General features: G+C 39.6%; 1 protein-coding gene across 1 annotated transcript in view; it reads right to left on the bottom strand.

Annotated features, from left to right (window-relative positions):
• JMY (junction mediating and regulatory protein, p53 cofactor) overlaps positions 1-21,093 on the bottom strand; it is a 142,293-nt gene that overhangs the window by 13,082 nt on the left and 108,118 nt on the right. The window contains exons 7-9 of the mRNA XM_054032014.1: positions 16,491-16,577; positions 7,032-7,127; positions 4,685-5,237 (exon numbers count right to left, since the gene is read on the bottom strand). Of these exons, the coding sequence (XP_053887989.1) occupies positions 4,685-5,237; positions 7,032-7,127; positions 16,491-16,577 (736 nt within the window). The remainder of the gene's footprint in view (positions 1-4,684; positions 5,238-7,031; positions 7,128-16,490; positions 16,578-21,093) is intronic.

The raw sequence follows: 21,093 nt of genomic DNA, 5'->3' as shown, positions 1-21,093 counted from the left end.
TTACAACACAATACAAAGTGTTCAGTGCTCACTTTATATTATTTTTTATTACAAATATTGCATTGTAAAAAAGGTAAATCAAAGAAATAGTTTTCAATTCACCTCATACAACTACTGTAGTGCAATCTCATTGTGAAAGTGCAATTTACATAATTTAACTCAAAAATAAAACAATGTAAAACTTTAGAGCCTACAAGTCCACTCAGTCCCCCTTGTTCAGCCAATCGCTAAGACAAACAAGTTCGTTTACATTTTTGGGAGATAATGCTGCCGGCTTGTTATTTACCATGTTACCCGAAAGTGAGAACAGACATTCCCATGGCAGACATTCCCATGTTGTAGCCAGCTTTGCAAGGTATTTACCTGCCAGGTATGCTAAACGTTTGTATGCCCCGTCACGCTTCAACCACTATTCCAGAGGACATGCTTCCATGCTGATGACAGGTTCTGCTCAATAATGATCCAAAGCAGTGTGGACCAACGCACGTTCATTTTCATCATCTAAGTCAGATGCCACCAACAGAACATTTTCTTTTTTTGGTGGTTCGGGTTCTGTAGTTTCTGAATCGGAATGTTGCTCTTTTAAGACTTCCAATAGCATGTTCCACACCTCATCCTGCTCAGATTTTGGAAGACACTTCAGATTCTTAAACCTTGGATCCAGTGCTATAGCTATCTTTAGAAGTCTCATATTGGTACCTTCTTTGCGTTTTGTCAAATCTACAATGAAAATGTTCTTAACTCAAACAACATATGCTGGATCATCTTCCGAGACTACCATAACACGAAATATATAGCAGAATGTGGGTAAAACCATGGAGCAGGAGACATACAATTCTCCCCCAAGGAATTCAGTCACAAATTGAACTAATGCATTTGCAATTGCGGCTACAACAACATAATCTTCCATAAATGTAAAACTCATTTGTCTTAGAGACTGGCTGAGCAAGAAGTAGTACTGAGTGGACTTGTAGGCTCTAAAGTTTTACATAGGTTTGTTTTTTAGTGCGGTTATGTTAAAAAAAAAAAATCTAAGTTGCATTTTCCTGAGAAAGAGATTACACTACAATAGTTGTATGAGGTGAACTGAAAAATACTGTTTCTTTGGTTTATCTTTTTATACGGCAAATATTTGTAATAAAAAATAATAATATGAAGTGAGCACTGTACACTTTTTATTCTGTGTTGTAACTGAAATCAATATATTTGAAAATACAGAAAAACATCCAAAATATTTATAATACATTTAAATTGATATTCTATTATTGTTTAACAGTGTGATTAAAACAGTGATTAATCATGATTGATTTTTTAAGAGAGTTAATTTGTTTTGAGTTAATTGTGATTGACAGCCCTAGTTTATATATAACTGGATATCAAATTACACATGCAATTAGAGATTGGACTGGTAGCCCCATATTATTAAGGTTGCCTGATGCTTTCCATTATTAGGTTCTGTTTTTAGTTGCTTATAAACTTTACTAAACCAAGCATTTGGGTTGATAATTTCTATATCGGGTGTCTGCCGCAAGCTCAATTTCTTTGGAAAATTTCACCCAAAATGGTTTAGCTGCTTTTGAGAACAAGACTGAGGCAAAAAACAAAACCTAGTGAGCTTTTTGTAAGAAAAGTCTAGCATCGCTATGCTTTGGAGCAGGGACTTGGGTTTTGTGTCAGAGATACGCCTTTTGAAGTCCCTCCTCCTCTGTGAAAATCCGCCCAAATTTGGTCAAGCTAGCTCAGATTTTTCTAAAGATAAACACATATGGGTACATTCTAAGCTTGTCATCTGATCTGCTTATGATGTGTTGAATGGTCTCTCTGCAGTCACAAAAAGGGGAGTCTTTTGTTTTCCACTTGTGCATTAAGGATAGCTGCACCTTTCATGATTGTTCAGGTGTGGTTCAGTGTGATCTAAAGTCTGTGGGGAGGGTTGAAATGGGAGGGTGGCTTGTTGAGTCAGTAATACTGTGCTTGTTTGAAATGGTAAATGCAGTCCAGTCACTTTGCCATTCCCTGGCCGGATCCAGAGACATGAGATGGTCATATGTGATCCATAGTGGTTTTTGCAATTTCAGGTGTTGTTGGGGTATGTTATCTATAACCTGGCTGGATGGGAAGTTCTGGGTAGCCTTTGGCACAATTAAGTTCTTGTGCTGTAGTTCTATCTCAGTGGTTGAAGGTTTGATGTTTGCAAATACTGAAAGCTACAGTAGAGGTGCTGATTTTAAAATTCCCATGATGATTTGCATGGTCTGATTCAGCTGACTATCCACAAATTGAGTATGGCATCTTCTTGTCCACACTTGTGCACAGTACTCAGCAACTGAGTTCACCAAGAGAGGGCTAGAAGCAAAATTTATAACTAACAAGTCCTATGGTGCATATATTGTAACTGCTACACTTCTCTTAGTGAATAACTGACAGCAGTTACAAGCTCTATCAACTATCATATTTTTCACCGGGTGACACCTGTAAGTGTCTTCAGTGCCGGCCTAGACCAAATGGCACCCCAGGTGAGGAGTATCTTCGGCATCCTCCCCTCCACTTGTATACCCATAAGGGCACAGCTGACAACATTCTAGGCGGTTCAAGGAAAATGTAATTCTCAGGAAGTCTGCAAGGTTCCACAAGATTCTACAAAGGTCCAGAACACTCTAGGGGGTTAGTGAAAAACAAATCCACATACGCAATACCTGAAACATTTTACTTCAATCATTCTATTTTTCCTTTTGTCACTAACAACAAAAACAGCACCCTGAGCCTGGTACCCCAGGCGAACACTTGCCCCTAAATCTGGCCGGGAATGTCTTACTAGACCCAATAATGCTCCCGGAGTTTGACCAAAAGTAGCTGAAATATGTTTAAACCTAACTTAAGAGAACTGATCCTATATATACACATTTGTTGTACCTTTGTGTGCCAAGCAGTTTGAATGCATCAGAATGTTGAGGACATTTTCCAAACATTGAAAAAACTGCTTTAAGCTTGACTAATATACTTCAGTTGTCCCAAAAGTTTCCTTTCTAGTTTCAGACCGACCACTAGGAATTTCAGGCCAAAAGAAGTTTTTGGAAAAATCCAAAAAGGGAGTTAAAAACAGACAACGTTACAGAATTAACTGCCGAGGCATTAGTGTAATTCCATATTAATACTAAACAAACGTAATTATACTCTTCATTTCACACAGATTTTGCAATCCCTAAAATCAATGTAAAAACAGAATTCTAGAGAGTAAGGATCATCCCACCTAGAAACACATGGGTATATTAGACCCCAATCATGCATGGAGTTTCATGTAGGCAGAGCTCTGGGGCACAGCTGACTTCAATAGAAAGCTGCCCAGGTGCATGGGTCTCCACACACGGACATCCTTGCAGGATCAGAGCCTTTGTGTGCTTACAATAGTAGAGAATTTTTTTGTGGATGGTAGAAGTAGTTAAAAGCATCACGGTAATGGTAATATTCACCTTTGCCACACACTGATCAACCTCAAGAAGAGTCTGTGCTGACATGCCCATGATGTCAGACACCTGACAACACCTTTGTGTCTAGGGAGATTTAGAAGTTCTTGCAACACTACGGAATTTTGACAATGAAGATAATTAAAGATTTGTACCCAAAATGTATAAATTGGTCAAATGCATAAGTTTCATTCAGACTTAACTTAAAATCTGTTTGAACTTTACAGATTTGGGTCATGGACAAATCTGGAGAACACTTTTTGAAAACAAAAATGTTTGTCATGTGAGTCAAAAAAAATGGACTGTTGAATCTACTTCAGACTCAAAATATCCTGTGGTCTCATTCACCACAAGAAATTTCAAAAGATTTTTTTTTTTTTTTTTTTTGGAAGGAGTTAGGTGCTTAACAATAAGGATTGCAAATAAAGGCTCCATGGAGTCACTACCATAGCTCTATGCATGAGGCACAAAAGGAGTTTCACTTACATGTGACTACTTCTCAGCACACTTTTAGTTAAGGTTAATTAAATCACAGTATTGGCACAGAGACAAAAGGGTAGGTATTTTAGAAAACAAACTTTGCTAAATGAAAAGTACAAAGTGTGAAATCCTGGCTCTATTTAAGTCAATGGGAAGACTCCTATTGACTTCTTGGAGCAAGGATTCCATCCCAAGTTGGTATGGAAAGACTATTTTCCCATGCTTCCCAGAGGAAACAATGAAAATTAAGTACTAAAATTTTAAAATTCATCACCTATTTTTCAATATTTATTCAATTTCTAACTAGCAATCTGTGGTGGGTATTCAAAGCTGCCAACACCAACTGGATTGGTGGAAAGAGAAAGGATACACAAAGGTGGCAGGATGAGACAGATAAGGTAAGTACTGCAATTGAGGTTTTTGCACCCATATCTGATCTAAAGACGTCTGTTATATAATGTCTGTCAACTGAAAAACTGACTGCATCCTCAAGTGCAATTTGCAGTTTATGTGGAGTTACATATAACTGAATCAACAGCATACACTACAGTACAAATTCCCACCACATGAGTTCACCAAACTTTTCAGTCGAGGGCATTAGAACAAGTGTTGCATTGCTAATTATACATAAAATCCAACATACCCTTTTCTACACAGCAATCAAAAAAGGGGGAAACAAAATGACAAGTACATTCCTTAGCAGTTAATTATGTTTAAATAAATATAAACAAAAATATTACCTCTCCTCCTTTGTAAACCCTCTAGATCTGTCTTCTTAAGTTTCTTCTTGGCACTGACTAACTGACTGCTATCAAAAAGATGTGCTGATGGGACAGTGGTAGACTGTGGGACTCCTGTATCCTCATTCTCCTGTTTAACAGGGCTGTCCCTTTTCTCTAAGGAGTCAGTAGAATCTTCCTTGATAGGCAGAGGTGGCGGTGGTGGCGGTGGTGGTGGTGGCAAAGGAGGCGGATGTGGAACTACAGTAACAGTATCTGGTTGAAGCTCATTACTGGCAAGAAGTGGAGGAGTAGCATGATGAGACAGTTCAGAGGTAATGCCATTGGGAGGTAACGAACTATCTTCAAGTTGTTCTAAGTTTCTGGGCTCCTGGGTTTGGAAAGGCTGGATTACTTTTCCTGATTCCACCTCCTCAGTTTTCTTTTGGATCTGTGTGGTTACTGGTAGAGATTGAGGTTGATCTACACAGGGCACTGAGCTGGGTGTACTACTACTTCTTGCATGAGCCAGTCGCAGTCTGGTTGATTTAAGTATTACTTGCCCAGGATACCGCTAAAAGGAAACAGTTATTTAAAATTAGATACGTGTATGCAATATACTATACTAGAAACTAAAGAACTGTGATCAGGTGATTTTGCCTTTGTGACAAGGAAACTCACTTTAATATTTTTGTTCTTTACTTTGCCTTTGTATTGCACTGGAATTACATAGGAGGTCTCTTGCACTGCAGTACATTTTCAAAAACACATTTCAATAAAATGTGCCAGCATATGGCAGCACAGTGGTGTACCATGATATATATCTATATCTATCTAGATAAGCCCTTGGCCCCTATATCTATCTAGCTATAGATAGATATAGATATATAAGGAATGTCATAGTTTAATGTTTTGCAAACATGTAAATTCATCATTCCCAGATTATGACTTCTCCTCCCCTAATTCATACCAGGTGGTGATAGACATGCACATTCCTCAAAAGGTTATAAATGCTGCACCACTGGGATTATCCCAGTCATCTTCTCTCCTCTTTATGTAACTACTGGTTACAGCAAAGACCAGAATGGCAGAAAGATCCTACATTCTAATCAAGGGTGATCCATTGTCTCACTGTGAGGTCTTGGTCAACTCAATCTTTGTGCTTAAGTCAACTCAGGGATGCAAATGGACAGACATCATACTTCTCCAAGAACCAGACTCTTCATCTAAATTAATGGTTCCTGGAACATAAAAAAATACAATCTTCCTTCTCCCCCCATAAAACAGGCCAGTGAGTTGCACTGGAGCATGTTCAGGCCAGCAGGTCCGATGAGCTGATCTCAAATGCAGCATTGTACTACTTACTCAGACAACAAGAAAACCTTCAACACTTTTCAGTAGTTCTCTTCTACTGGCACTCCAAATACTAGAATTTTTTGTCAAAGATAAGCTTTCAAAGTGGTCTTAATCTGGCTTCTACATTTGCACCCCCAGTTTGTTTCCTTGCAAATTGCAACTGTTTATACAAACTGTTGAAGGTGAAATTAAAGGCTGCTTTTGAAAACTGGGCCCAATGTGTATTTTTTTTTAAATTACCACAAATGACTTAAAACATAACATTTTTACAAAGCTACACAGATCCTATCCATATGGATATACTATACATAATGTAGCCGTTAATGACTTGATTAATATCCCATTGCTTCAATGTGTGAATTTACTAGTATATAGAAGCTGTAAGTTTCCAGCAGCCTTGCAAGCAATTCGGAGGGAAAGACTCATTTTTATATCACTACTAAACAAGATTTCTTGCTAATAATAGAAATTCTCCAATGTTATTACTTGTTCAGTCTTAGATGCATAGGCCAGGAACCATTAAAAGGAGTTAACATTGTGTCATTTACTTGTACTCTCGTCTGCATCCATCTGTTGTCTCTTGTCTGGTATTAGGCTGTAAGCTCTTTGAGACAGGGACTTTTAGGAAGTATGGTAATGCAAATAACAGGTCACATGATCCAATACATGTGTAAAACAACACCTGGATTATATCTATAAGGAAAGGAAAGACCCTGCTTCAGCTCCTGATTATTTTCCTGTAAATATTAAGTAACTAAGAAGAGAAACTGAGGAAGATGGAGGTTAAGCACAGAACTATGCTACAATACATCCAAAGAACTTTATCTAATGCTGTACCTTATTTCCTCTTAAGTCTTAGGCTATGGGAATTTTAACACCTATTCCCAAAATGAATGCTTTAAGTATTTAAAGAAGAACAGATCTCTCTCAGGGTATTACCAGAATATAACTGAAGCGTATTTTTAAAAATAAATGCTACACGATGGTGAAAAGTGGTCATTTCTTCTGTTACCTGTTTAAACGTGCGAAGTCTGTCCAGTGTTTTCTGTCGCTCCTGACTAACCCAGGAACTCTTTCTTTCCTCTTCATCTTGCAGCTGCTCTTGCTTCTAAGAAAGGACATCAAAAACACATCAGTTACTATGTATAGAACAACATTCATCATAAGAATTCCAATTCAAGGTATTGTTGAGGTCAAGAGCTTATCAGGATTCTACTCTTATCAAGATTAGATATGTATATGAATAACAAGAATATCCTGAGTTATAAAAGTAAACTGAACAAGAGGGATAGCTCAGTGGTTTGAGCATTGGCCTGCTAAACCCAGGGTTGTGAGCTCAATCCTTGATGGGGCCATTTAGGGATCTGCAGCAAAAAGCTGTCTGGGGGTTGGTCCTGCTTTGAGCAGGGGGTTGGACTAGATGACCTCCTGAGGTCCCTTCCAACCCTGATATTCTATGATTCTAAGAATTTTGAAAGGTGTATAAACTCTCAAACTTCAGGACATAAACCAACCTTTAATTTTTGGGAGCTAGAAGTATACTCCCCTGGGGACTAGTTATCCCATAACTGCTTACTGCAGATTCTCTCTCTCTGAAACAGCCAATATTAGTCACTGTCAGCGATAACATATAGGACTCAATGGGCCACTGTTCAATCCAGTTTAGAAGATCCTATGTTAAGTAATTAAATTCAACTAAAAAAGTAATTGCTTAAAAAAATCAAGTGTGCTTTGGCATTCACATTCTGACTATGAAACAGGTTACCTGTAAGGAATTTAGTGCAGTTGGAAGATTAAATGGATTTAAAGACTCCCTAATGAGACCTCAGGTTTCAAATTTATTCTCAATTTATGCTGCTACAAAACTGATCTAAAAATAAATAATCTTAATTTGCCAACAAAATTCAGCAAAACACATTCTTTATAATATAATATAATATAATTAATATAATATATGGAGATATCCTATCTCCTAGAACTGGAAGGGTCATTGAGTCCAGCCCGCTGCCTTCACTAGCAGGACCAAGTACTGATTTTGCCCCAGATCCCTAAGTGGCCCCCTCAAGGATTGAACTCTCAACCCTGGGTTTAGCAGGCCAACGCTCAAACCCCTGAGCTATCCTGCCCCCACCCCCTTTAGCTCTAGATGTCCACTACTAGAAAAGCAGGAGTGCAAATGCTGGCTGAACTACATTAACAGAAGTGTGAGAAAGATTGCACAGCATTGCCAATGTCATCCTTGGCTCAGATTGGACTATTGGTCCCCTGCTTTCATGTTTAGAACTGAATTTAGGTGGTTAAGAAAAATGATGAGCAAACAGAAAACTATTAGTTACATTGATATGTGCCCAGTCTACACACTTGTGAAAAGTGAATCAATTTAATGGTTCACTTTTTCTGGTGTAAAAGAATTCTTTTAAAACCCATTTGCAGTCAAATTAAAGATAAAGTAGGTTTGGTCCCGTTCTCCTCCCCCCCCGATAAAAGTATTTGCATTGACAATTGTGAAGATACATATTGCAAAATTTTGTATGCGAGGAAGCAGTTCAACTCCCTCAATCCCAATCCCAATATGCTATCCCTCAATATGTGACTGCCAAAAGACAATGCAAGCACAAACAGAAATACCAATTAATTCATACAAATATTACAGGAGGAACTGGTGGCACTGCCTTTTTGAAGGTTGGCCAACACCTCCCATTATAAGACCTTGTTTTCAGTTATTTGTAAAAAACTTTGCCAAACTTTTACCATTTGTGCTGAAGTTTTCCATACTAGGTATCTAACTCATGCTGAATTTGTTGGTGTTTTAGTCAGAACAGTTTAGACATTTCTGAGAACTAGGCAAGGGAAAAATATTATTTTGCCCATGTTAAAAGATTCTGGCAACTCTGTCTATGAAAAGTGTTAGTGCCAGGCTTTGGAGTGGGAACCTGAAATTTGGCAGGGATTGGCCTTTGTGTGAGAGAGATGCTTTTGCCATCCTGGAGAAAACCGATCCAAATTTGGCCAAGTTATAAGTCTATGAAAATAAACTGCACAAATTCTAGAGATTTAGATTTTAGTAGCTAAACTCCCTGAATATTCACCAAGCATGCTCGAGCCTCTCAGTTCTTAGTACTGACCAGACTGTGCATACACCGAGCATACTCCACCAGAATTATAGGGGCAGAGCTGGACCTTCCTTGCAACTGCTGCTATTCTTGGCTGGAGTGGCTGGGCAGCAAAAATGACAACGGGGGGCTTCTCTCTTCTATACTCTCAATAATGCCCCTTGTCTGGTACCCACGCAGCATGGAGGAGGAAGCCACCTGACTTGAATGCACAGGGGACAAGAGCCAGACTGGAGGTGGGGGAGAGGAAGAAATGCAAAGGATCAATTTGGAATGGAGGAGAGTGGGAGGAAGTGAGGAGAATAGAAACTGTCACTGGGATTTGGTGGGAGGAAGGAGTCTGGGAGCCAATGGGGGAAATGAGGATGAGGGGTTGGGAACCAGTTGTCCAGGGATGGAGAGGACACTGAGGTCAGCCAACGAGCTAGAGTGCAGAGGCGAACTGGGACTGGCTGGGCAGGGAGATTGAGAATGGGATGAAAACCATGAGGAGTGAAGACAGACTGGGACAGCAAGGTGTAGGGGGCTAGGGCAAGGAGCCCCAGGCAGGAAAGAGACAGGACTGGGACAGTTTGGAGGGACCAGGACAGAAGGCATCAAGTTTGGGGTGAGATGAGGAGGGGTGAGATGAGAGAGAGAGAGAGGTGTCTGTGCCCACAAGAAAATACTCCTTCCAAAGCCTGGAACAGAACCCAAGATTCCTGAGTTTCACTATTCCTCTGCTGTCAGCAATGTCTGGGAAACCCCCTGGCAAAGCGTCTCTCATCCCTCTCCAGTGTGTCCACGTAGAGGATGGCAACCTACTACTGCTCTTAGTTATTCCAGAAGCTCAAATGGCAGAGATCTGCATGATGGATCTAGAAGTTCCAACTCTGACGACCCACGTGGACATCAATATAAGCCACATAATGGCATTTGATTTTTTCTGGTTTGCTTTTTTAAACACAGAGGAAATTACATGCAAAAATTACATTAACAGAGCATTAAAGCTGAAAAGTCAAACAGTCAAAAGTTGATATATGCCAGAATTAAGATTCAGCCCCCTTTTACTTATGCAATATGATACAGTCTTTAATTACAGGATCACATACTGTTTTTTCCACAGGCCCCTGCCTTGTTCATTGCACAGGATGGACATGTTCTGGGAATGACTCAGGGTTATATAGTGAAGGAGACTATTGATAGGATCCCCTGCCTCACTTGTAGAGGAAGAGGGAAGCTCAGGCAGAGGACTGCAGTAAGAGAAAGAACAGTCTCATGGTTAAGGCAGCTGAATTCTCACCTGGATTCTATCCCTGCCTCTGTCATGAAGTTCCTGTGTGATGCTAGACAAGTCACATAAACCACATTTTTCACAGGTAGTCACTAAGATATGTCTACACTGTGAAGAAAAACCCACGGCTGGTCTGTGCCAGCTGACTTGGGCTGCCAGTGCTGTTTCATTGCAGTGCAGACTTCCAGGCTCAGACTCCAGCCCGAGCTCTGGAACCATTCCACCTCGCAGGTCCTACAGTCTGGGCTGCAGCCTGAGCCCAGAAGTCTGCGTTGGAAAAGAGTATGTGACCCAGGGTTTGACGCGTTAGCACACAAGCCCTAACAGAACTAGATTTAAATCCCAAACTGTAACAGGGTCTTTTGCTGGAAGAAAAACTTTTGTTAAACCTTTCATAAATCTCTTCACCACTGGGTGAAAGAACACTGAGGATCCAAGTATCGGGGGATGAGATGGCTGCTAAGGGTATTGCAGAGAGCTTAATCAAAGCCCTAATTTGTTACGGTGTAATAAGTAGTCCTGAATAGTAAGAATCTGAGATTTTGATGGTGACAGATGTTGTAGCGCCAATTTGAAAAATCTCTTTGCTTTCACTGGGTATGTAAACCTGGTAGAATACTTTCTACTGTGTTTTAGTTCTGCATGTCAGAGTAACATCTCCCCCGCACCCTGAGGAAGTTAACCATTCAGCATCCATGCCGCCAGATGAAGCCTCGCAAGATTCTGAGAGATCAGATCCAAAATTAGAGGCAAGGTTATGGGTGGTCACATCAAGAGGCTCTGAAGGTCTGCCTCAGGTGCGCTGAGGTAGGCTGCTACGACAGTTAGGCACTTTGTGAATACCTTGGGAGCTGCGGATAGTCCAAATGGTAGAACCCTGTATTGTCAATAATGGTTTCCTACCATCAACCTCAGAAAGTGCTCGTGGACCAGATGGATTGTGATGTGAATGCAGAGATTCTCACATAATCACCGACTCTAGTAGATAGGGATTTATGAAAAAAACAGCAAGTAGTGAGAAACTTGTGATAAAAATCATGTGAGATGGCAACACTGTTAAGCTCTTTAAAGCTTATTGTAGCTTTCAAGAAACACAAGGAAAACTGATTTCAGTATGTCAGGATATGCTGAATAAAACATTAAATTAATTTACTTGACATACCAGAGTCCTTTTCTTTATAGTAAAAGCTGAACTAAACTATCAATTTTCACTGTCAGAGTGAAATTTAATATTTTAGCAATTTCTTGAAAGATTATATAAATTCATAAGTGATATTTCACATGCAGCCCTTTCATGATGCAAATTATGAAACATGATCTCAGGACAAGTTTATCATACATGTATGATATAAAATGTGTCCACTTCTACCACTTCAATCAAAGTTTGACAGTGAAGAGACTATTTGGTTTGTGGTGCATCTCTGTCCCAAGTATTATTACTAAATATAAATATTTAAATATAAACAAGTGTCCAAGACCCACAAGGAGTTTTAAAAAATTACCCCATCTAACAGGAATGGTGTGAGAAATATGGCAATTTAAACAGCTAATACAGCCTCTGTGATGGGAGGGAAACAATGCCATGAAGTATACAGCTGAGAGATTCTGGGACTACATATTGTTTTATTTAATACTAGGTAAAAAGTGACTTTTTGGAAAGTGCCTATAATGTCATCCCTAACATCTGTAGCTGAGGAAGTATGAGATAGTTACCCAGGATTCTCAATGTCCAGTTACACATTGCTATGGAGGATGGTAACTGTGGACATGCCAATGTGACTGAAATATAATTGTGATGAAGTTTGTAAGTAAGTGGATTCACCAACCCACATTAGGTTCAGTTGTTTGGCATGGCTGGAATTAACGTGGTGGAAAGCTATTGTTCAGATAGCACCACTCACTGCCAATTCTAGATGGGTTTCTGAGTGACAAGTATCAGGGATGGATGGATACAGTGTTATAAACAGCCTTTGACTAACTGCATTTGGTGCCCAACTTAAAAACAGCTGCAAACCCTAATGTAACTAGACTACAAGACAAGATTCACTGGCTGTTTAAATATAAAAGAAATCCTTCCTAAGCTTTTCCAAGTTATATTATTTCACTGCTTTTTGCAAAATAACCTTTCAGCAGTTAATGGCAGGGATACTACTTCATATCCATAGACCACCATAATTTGCCAGTCTTGCCTAACTGGAAGAAAAATACCTGTTTCTTTGCAATTGTTTCTTGCAATTTACTTAAGATACTGTACCAGAGAGACCTCAATATTGATGGAAAATGATATTAAATTATAATTTTTTGATGATAGGTCATTACAAACTTGTCTGCATCTTTACTGACTAATAAGACATAGCTACAAGCAGGTTATAGCCACAATACGTGAAAATAATAATACATAACTAGCTAAACTTAATATGTCACAAAATGTTCAGTCTAATCAAAGAAATTCCATGAGGTTTCTGTTTGTCTCCCAACGACAAGCAAATGCCAGGAAGATAACTCCTTAACCATGAACCCATGTTTATTACCCCTAAGAGTTTATACTATGAAAAACCTCGGCTACTCTTTAAACCACCAGGAAAAAACATTTGTAGTTGGAATATTTTAAACCTTTCTTTATTTCTTAAATGTTTTTGAGATGCATACTTGCAAATACGTTAACCAAATGCTAAGCCCCTAATATCATTGCTACATAAATGGTAAAATGCTTTATGTACCAAGATGGACCTTGCTAACTAATCACTAATGTAAGAAGCTATTAAAGTATAGGCTATTTATATTCAGGGGGGTAAATAATTAATTAATGGCAGTACTCAAGGAATTCTCACACCCAATTCAAGAAGACAAGAATCATCATCTTTCTAAAAATTGTCACATAGTATCAACAACTTCATTAATAACTGTTTAAGCCAAAGACTTTGTTTTGAGAACAACAACAAAACAAAAAACAAAAACAAAAAAACTTTTCTATAAAAAACAGGAAGAGTTTCTGGAAACAATTTCCATTTCTTGCTGAACTCCAATACCTTTATACATTAACAAACTACATAGTCATAAGATGAAGAGGCCTTCTAAGGACAAACCATGGAAGTAATCAAACAGTGAAGGGGTGACAGCAACCAACTTTGAATCTAAATAAATCTGAAAGAGATATGTTTTCCTATAATTTTATGAAAATAGGAAGAAGGGTATAAAACACACCCTCTGCTACCCTGCTCAAACATGGTACTCAATATAATTCATTCTGCCCATCTCTACAAGCAAGCTACCACAGACAGCTACGAAAGAGAAGACTCAAGAAGAAACAACCACATGAAAACCTCACCAAGATTTCAGCATGGTTTGGTGAGAGAACATTAACTAAAACATTGCCAAGTGATTAGATTTAAGAAACTCTTAATGATTTTATTGGGATGTAAAAATGCTGCTGTAACTTAAAATATTAACAGTTTTTCCTGTTAATTACAAGATGGTTAAACCATGTATTCTCAAAGAGGGGACAGGGACTAAACATTGGTAAACAGAAGAATAGTGGATTTAAGATTGCTGATATTTGTAACTGGTCTATTTCAAGACAGCTCCTTTCATGGCTTCTTCTAAATAGCTAATTTACATATTTTTTGTTGATTTCCGAGGATTTAACTTAGATTGTTTACTATCACCATCTATAAAACTGACTGGTTTTTATTAATAACTGAACAAGTCCCACCTGCCCTTAAACAAATTGTTTTGCTCATACATAAACAGTTTTAGTATCTAATAAGATACTAAGAGTAAACTTACTGTAATTTTGGGAAACAATATAATTTTGTCTTAATGTAAGAGAAAAATGCTCCCCAGAGGCGGTTTACTCTCGAGGGTTTAATTTCTTTTAAAAGTTCTCCATACAGACACAGCCCTGGTCTACACTACGAGTTTAGGTTGAATTTAACAGCGTTGCATCAATTTAACCCGGCACCCATCCACACAACTAAGCCGTTTTTTTTTTTTTTTTTTTTTTTTGACTTAAAGGGCTCTTAAAATCAATTTCTGTACTCCTCCCTTGACAAAGGGATTAGCGCTGAAATCGACATCGCCGGGTCGAATTTGGGGTAGTGTGGATGCAATTCGACAGTACTGGCCTCCAGGAGCTATCCCAGAGTGCTCCATTATGACTACTCTGGACAGCACTTTGAACTCAGATGCACTAGCCAGTTACACAGGAAAAGCCCCGGGAACTTTCGAATTTCATTTCCTATTTGGCCAGCGTGGCGAACTCAGCAGCACTGGTGACCATTCAGTCCCCCCAGAATGTGTCTACGTTCCCCCTATCATCTCCGTCCCTGAGGTTATCGCAGATTAGAAGGCAAAAAAACTGCACTCGCGATTACATGTTTTCCAAGCTCATGCAGTCCTCCCGCACTGATAGGGCAGAGCGTAACGCATGGAGGCATTCAGTGGCAGAGGCCAGGAAAGAATTGCTGTGGTTGCTTAATGGCAAAAGTATTATGCCTCGCTAGCGATCCTGCCCAAGCCAGGTCGCTGTGTCAGCCTTGGGCGGGGGCATGACCACTTTGTGAGCAGGAAAGCCATAGATATAGACATTGCATTAGGTAGTTTCTGTAGCTAGAGAAAACATTCCTGTGCATTCGGCAAAGTCTGCAGCAAAAGAAGAGAAGCCCCCGTAGTGTAGTGGTTATCACGTTCACCTAACACACGAAACATCACCAGTTCGAAACCGGGCGGAAACAGGTCACTGTTCCTTTTTCTGATTACCCTCCTGCATTTTTAGTCTTAGAACAGACCGCACTGTTAAATTTTACTTTGAATTATATCAATTATGAGTTAAATAATATGGAAGCGCTCTCTCGGTTATAGTCCCGGTTCCTTATCCTTTCAGCTGCTCTGATAAATTAACATTTTTGTTAGGGGTGGGGGGGAAATTTTCATGATGCCTTTTATAGGGACTAATGCTATCTAGGACTCTGAAATAACATTAATGTGGACCATAGAGTGCAATCCTTCGTTCTGTATTTGTCATTCCACAAGTTGAACTGCTCCTTACTACTGTCCAGGCTTCATGAGCCATGGGAGCAAGGGGCAGGCTGGGGTAGGTGCGACCGCGCAGGAATGCCGACTGGGAGAGCAGGTCCGGTGGATAGGACCCTGGAAAAAAGGCACGAAACGATTGTCTGGTGTTGCTGGAGGCGGTGCCTGAAGCAACAGCAACACACAGACCCTTATGCCCCTCCTCCCCCAGGTTCTGGCCGCTTCCCAGAGCGGCGCGGGGGCAGGGCAGGGCAGGGAGCCTGCCCTGCCCCCAGTGCGCGCCGGGCCAGAGCCCGCTCCCTGAACCCCTCCTGCAGCCGACTCCTGCCCTGAACCCTTTGCCGCACCCCTCTTGCACCCCAACCCCCAGTCCTGAGCCCCCTGCTGCACCCCTCTCCTGCACCCCAACCCCCTGCCACACCCCTCCTGCACCCAACCCCCTGCCCTGAGCCCCCTGCCGCACCCTACACCCCGACCCCCTGCCCTGAACTCCCTGTCGCACCCCAACCCTCTGCCTGAGCCCCATGCCGCATCCCGCGCCCCAACCTCCTCCTGCACCCCTCACCCCTCCTGCACCTCACACCCCAACTCCCTGCCCTGAGCCCCCACCACACCCCACACCCCTCCTGTACCCCCTGGGGGCAGGGAGGGGTGGAGTTGGGGTGGGGATTTCGGGGAAGGGGTGCGAAGAGGCGGGGCAGGGGCAGGGCCTCATGGAAGGGGTGGAGTGGGGGGGGGGTGTCAGTAATGCGGCCCTTGGGCCAATGTACTAGTCCTCATGTAGCCCTCATGTTCATTTGAGTTTGAGATCCCTGATCTATAGTAAAAGAGAATAAATAACCCCCAATATTGTGCGGGAGTCATTAGTTTAACAGCATCAGTTTTACTTTCAAAAATAGAAGATATCTTATCATGCACTTCTACTTACTCATCTTTGTCCAAAGTTTCCAGGTTATATGCCAACTGTTCAAAATAGTAATCCATCTGAAAACACTGCTCTAATTAATGCATGGATGAATCAAAGGCTAATTTCAATAACAGAGCATAAACTCACTAGCTGCACAGTATGATGCATTCTGTATTTCTCTTCACTCTGATGGCGCTGCTGGAACTTTTCATTATGCTTTGCAATACAGATCTCCTGTAGAGACAAAATATTATCTATAAAATATACATTCCAAATATCAACTTATAAAGGCATACTGTAATATTTTACATTAAAAAGTAAAATTGTTTAAGCAGTCATCATCTAATAATCTAATTTAACTTTTGAATAAAAACACAAAACCTAAACAACTGTGTTAACACTGTTGTTGACTACCAGAGCATATATAGGTAGCAGCTACTAGCCAAGTCTAACACCATTACAGATGTAGCACAACTCACGGACTTTTCAAAAAGTTGAGAGTGCACAACTGCTCATGCAACTCCATTTTAATTGACGTGAGCAATGACTGCTAGCATTCAAGCAAAATTAGATAATTATGTATTCAGCTAGACAACTGGCAACTCGCAAGTGCAAATTCCTAATTTCCATGTGTAATTGGTGACGGCACACACAAACGTGGATGCTATTGTATCTACATTTCTGCACCTGCACCTTATTTTCCAAGAGTCATTTCTGACATGTCTAATTTAAAGAACTGATGAAAAAATGGCTCTTTAGCCATTACACTTACTGTGTTACATTACACACACACACACACACGCACACGCACACGCACACAGAGTTACTTCACATTAATTACAGGAAGTTCTCACAATATTGTAAACTTAGCCAAACTCCAGTTGGATTATGCCCCTCCCTAAGGGGGAAGAGTCACTAAGGATGCTCATCCATTACAGACAAGCCAAGTAGACAAGCCTGAACCATCACAGGCATCATCAAAGATAGCTGATTTGACCTCAGCCATCAATCAACAGACACCTACAGTGGTGTTAGGAAGGCTCAATTAAGTCAAGAAAACAAAGAAATCAAAATGTCTAATGGAGACCAAAAATACGGCAGAAGCCTAACACTAACTCTTGAACTTTAAGAAGAAAGGAAAATCCTTTACAATAGAAATAAAAAAGGGAAAAATGCTACATTCTCCTCGAAGAGGACCAGTGGGGATAGTGGTGGGCACAGAGGTAGGCAGAGTTTGTGTCCAGCCTCAACTGGCAATGTTATCTGAAAAATTTCAAAGAGCAGACACCCACCTGGAAATACATGCAGGCAATCCTCAAAGAAGAATGTAGGTTTATAATGGAATACCCTTCTCAATTTTAGCCATAGCAGTTTCTATTGGTATATACTAACACTTTAAATTTTTAATCATTTCATTGGTCATGAAATGCCTGATTAATAGGACTGGAAACTTGAATCCTCTATTTATCCATAAAATAAAGGCACTAGGCAGCAAAGTTCCTATAAACTAAACTTTGCAGACAACAACAATAAATTTAGAATGTGATAAATAACTTTCAGAAGCTGAGACTTTTTTAATGTTAGTTAATCTCTGTTTTGTTCTCTCTCAAACCTATTACCTTGGTTAAAAGATTATTGTAACTTTTGGGGCAAGGTACTAAGCTAATATAGTTTAAGTTGTGACTAGTACGTTGAGGAGAAAAGAGAAATCAGAGAAAGAAAATGACAAAGGTTACTATACTTACAGATAATTTCTCAGACAAATGCACCAAAAAAGGCGTTTCACTTAAGAGCTGACAATCAAAACAATTTGAAACAACAAAAATGAAAGACGTTTCTAATGAGTCAGGCAAGTAAACAATTAGCATAAAACCTATAGTGAACTCACTTTCTAGTGATCAAGAAATGACCCATTCTAATATTTTAGACTCTATTTCTTTATATCTAAATAAAAACTCTGATTTGGAACTATTAAAATAAGACCTATTAAATTTGAGATGCTCATTAGAATGTTGCTCTGATGTTACTTGAGCAGGTCTGAATTTACAAATTATCCACTTCCGTTTACCCCAATTTTAAAAGTTATTAAACTTAAATAAAGCCCTGAAAAGAGAGAGAGAGAGAGAGAGAAATTCAAGGTCTAAGATAAAAGACACAAACATGAAAAGATGACTAAATGTTCAGCCTTTATTTTTAGTACAGTTGCCCTTTCTTTGGTTGTAAGAAGTGCTGATTATATGCTAATTAAAATAGGAATGCTTAAAGTTAAGATGAGAAAATAAAGGATGGTATCAATGTAAGAAATCAAAGTCTTTGTTTCGATGCTCTTTAATTTAGAAATTAGATATTCGGAAGATCATGCAGACTTAGCTAAAGATGCAGGCTATTTGCATTTTACGGTTTTGTTTCAAAAAGCATACGGGAATAGCTCCAAAGAGCAGGCTTTTTTTTTTTTTTTTTTTTATGGATTCTATAGTAACAGGTTCTCTCTCTTTACATCACTGGGCTAATTTCTACAGTGATATCAAATTGTGCTTCTATTTCTTAAAAAAAAAAACCTCAAGTTTACAAGTTATCTTCACTTTTTCTAACAAAAATCTGGTCAACCCTTTCAGCCTTTGTCACTTAATAAAACTACTTGATTAATACTAGCAAAAATGAACACATGTTGATTTTCTAACTTCCACTGTACTTTGCATTCATATTTATATACAATGCATTAAAAAAAAAATTCTTGCATGGGTTTGTACTCTATAGCAACACTGTTATAGGCAGAGATGGCCACACTACCTATAGTTAAGTTTGCCTAACACTTTCCATTAAAAGATCCAGTTTTCAGTTGCTTATAACTTTGCCAAATTTTAACAGTGAGTATAATTAACCAGTTTACCAAGAGTTGTGGTAAATTCTACATCACTGGAAATTTTTAAATCAAGATTGGATTTTTCTTAAAGACCTGCTTTAGCTCAAAATAAATTATTCTGCGGAAGTTTTATTGCCTGTGTTATACAGGAGGTCAGAGTAGATGATCACAACTGAACATTATTTTTATTATTGAGCCTGCAATAAAAACCTACATAAATAAATTAATTTGGACATGTATGTGTGCATATTTATTTATTTTTCTTAAAGTTAATTAAGTATTTTAGGAAAAATTGTCAGAGGTGTGGTCACCAGCAAGAATTGGCGGCCGCACTCCAAGACCACCAAAAATTTCTTGTGAGGCCTCGATCTAAAGCACTCACACATTGGAGCTGGGACTTCATATTTGACGGGGGGAGGGGGGAGGCAATGGCGGGAGTGGAGGGAGGGGAGATCACTCTGGGAACAGAGAGATCTTTGCCTGTCATCATGAAAATCCACCCAAAATCTGGGCAAGTTATAAGCCTCTGATCATCACCTTTTGTAGGTGCTCAGTAGAGGTTAAGGGGCATTTAAAAAACTTTTTAAATATTTCACCTCCACTAAGCATGCTCCTCCCCCATAGAGCACTGTGTCAGCCAAACTGAGCAAGGCCTTTCCTGTAATTGTTCCTCCCAACTGCCAGGGTTCCCTGGACACTAGAACAGAGTATGGCGGCCGTGTCTTCTTTGATCTCAAACATTCCACTTGCTGGAATCCAGGCAGTATGGAGGAGAAGGAAATATCCTGAGGAAGAAGAGGGAAAGAGGCTGGGAGAGAGGCTTGATTTGCAGAAGTGTTAAGCACTGAACTGCAACTGAGGTCAATGGGCACTCTGCTTCAAGCATATAAAATGCTATCTGATGCCAAATACTCTCAAAAAAATCAAGTTCTAGAGTCTCAAACTGAGCACTCAAAATTAGTGGACAACGGTCAATTTTGTCCTTATTCTCTGTGCCTCAGTTCCCCAGATTTAAAATCATATGCCCTCACAGGTGTATGAAGAAAAAATGACCAATGTTCATGAAGCACTCCAAATACTAAAGTGATGAGTGTGATGAGGAAAAAAGTCCATGAGAAATTAAAAATTTGTCATTCAATGCAAGATTTGGATAGTGTGCAGCAAATAATGCTTGAAGCCATAAGGATAAAAAGTAATATTGACTAACTATCCATTCAGTGAGAACCGTCCATCCCATGCACTGAATGAGGCAGAGGTCCTGTGAAAAAATTATGTGATCTTGTAGTTAAAGACAGTATTATAATACACACACATAAGGGATCCAAATTAAGGTTGCAAAAGCATCCTTAATTCTGGCATTTCCAAACTTCTGAGTTCTTGACTTTGCAACTTTAATGTTCTTTTAAACAGTTTTTTTTTTTTTTAGATATATATAATCTAATCTATCAGGATTGAGGGCCATCTGTTAAGAGTTGTGCAAACAATGATATTGTTACTTCCCAGGAGAGTTTGAAATCTTTGATCCAGTTTGTGATATTCTTACTGAATAGCACCTTACTCTACAAAAATCTCACTTACTTTATCAGGACTCATTGGGGAGGTGAGGCACTATCTTAGTGGAAATGTATAGTTTCCTCTTGCACTAGTGGTTTTTCACTGATCGTGTGGAAATCCAAGCAGGACTATGACGGGGGATAGGAAATCATTACTCCTGGTGCCTAAGACAGCTTCATTGGCCAACTGTTTTCTCAGCCTGCCTATGATAAGGAATAAGTTCCCCGAGCAAGGAATATTTCAGGATCTTTACAGCTGTTCACTTGTTCCAGGATGTGCTCCCAGAAGGTCATTTTCACACTTTCAGCCTCTCTCTTTCTAATGGCCTCCCCT

The sequence above is a fragment of the Malaclemys terrapin genome, chromosome 6 (genome assembly GCF_027887155.1).
Source record: "Malaclemys terrapin pileata isolate rMalTer1 chromosome 6, rMalTer1.hap1, whole genome shotgun sequence".
Classification (NCBI taxonomy): domain Eukaryota; kingdom Metazoa; phylum Chordata; order Testudines; family Emydidae; genus Malaclemys; species Malaclemys terrapin.
This window is presented reverse-complemented; position numbering and strand designations above follow the sequence as displayed.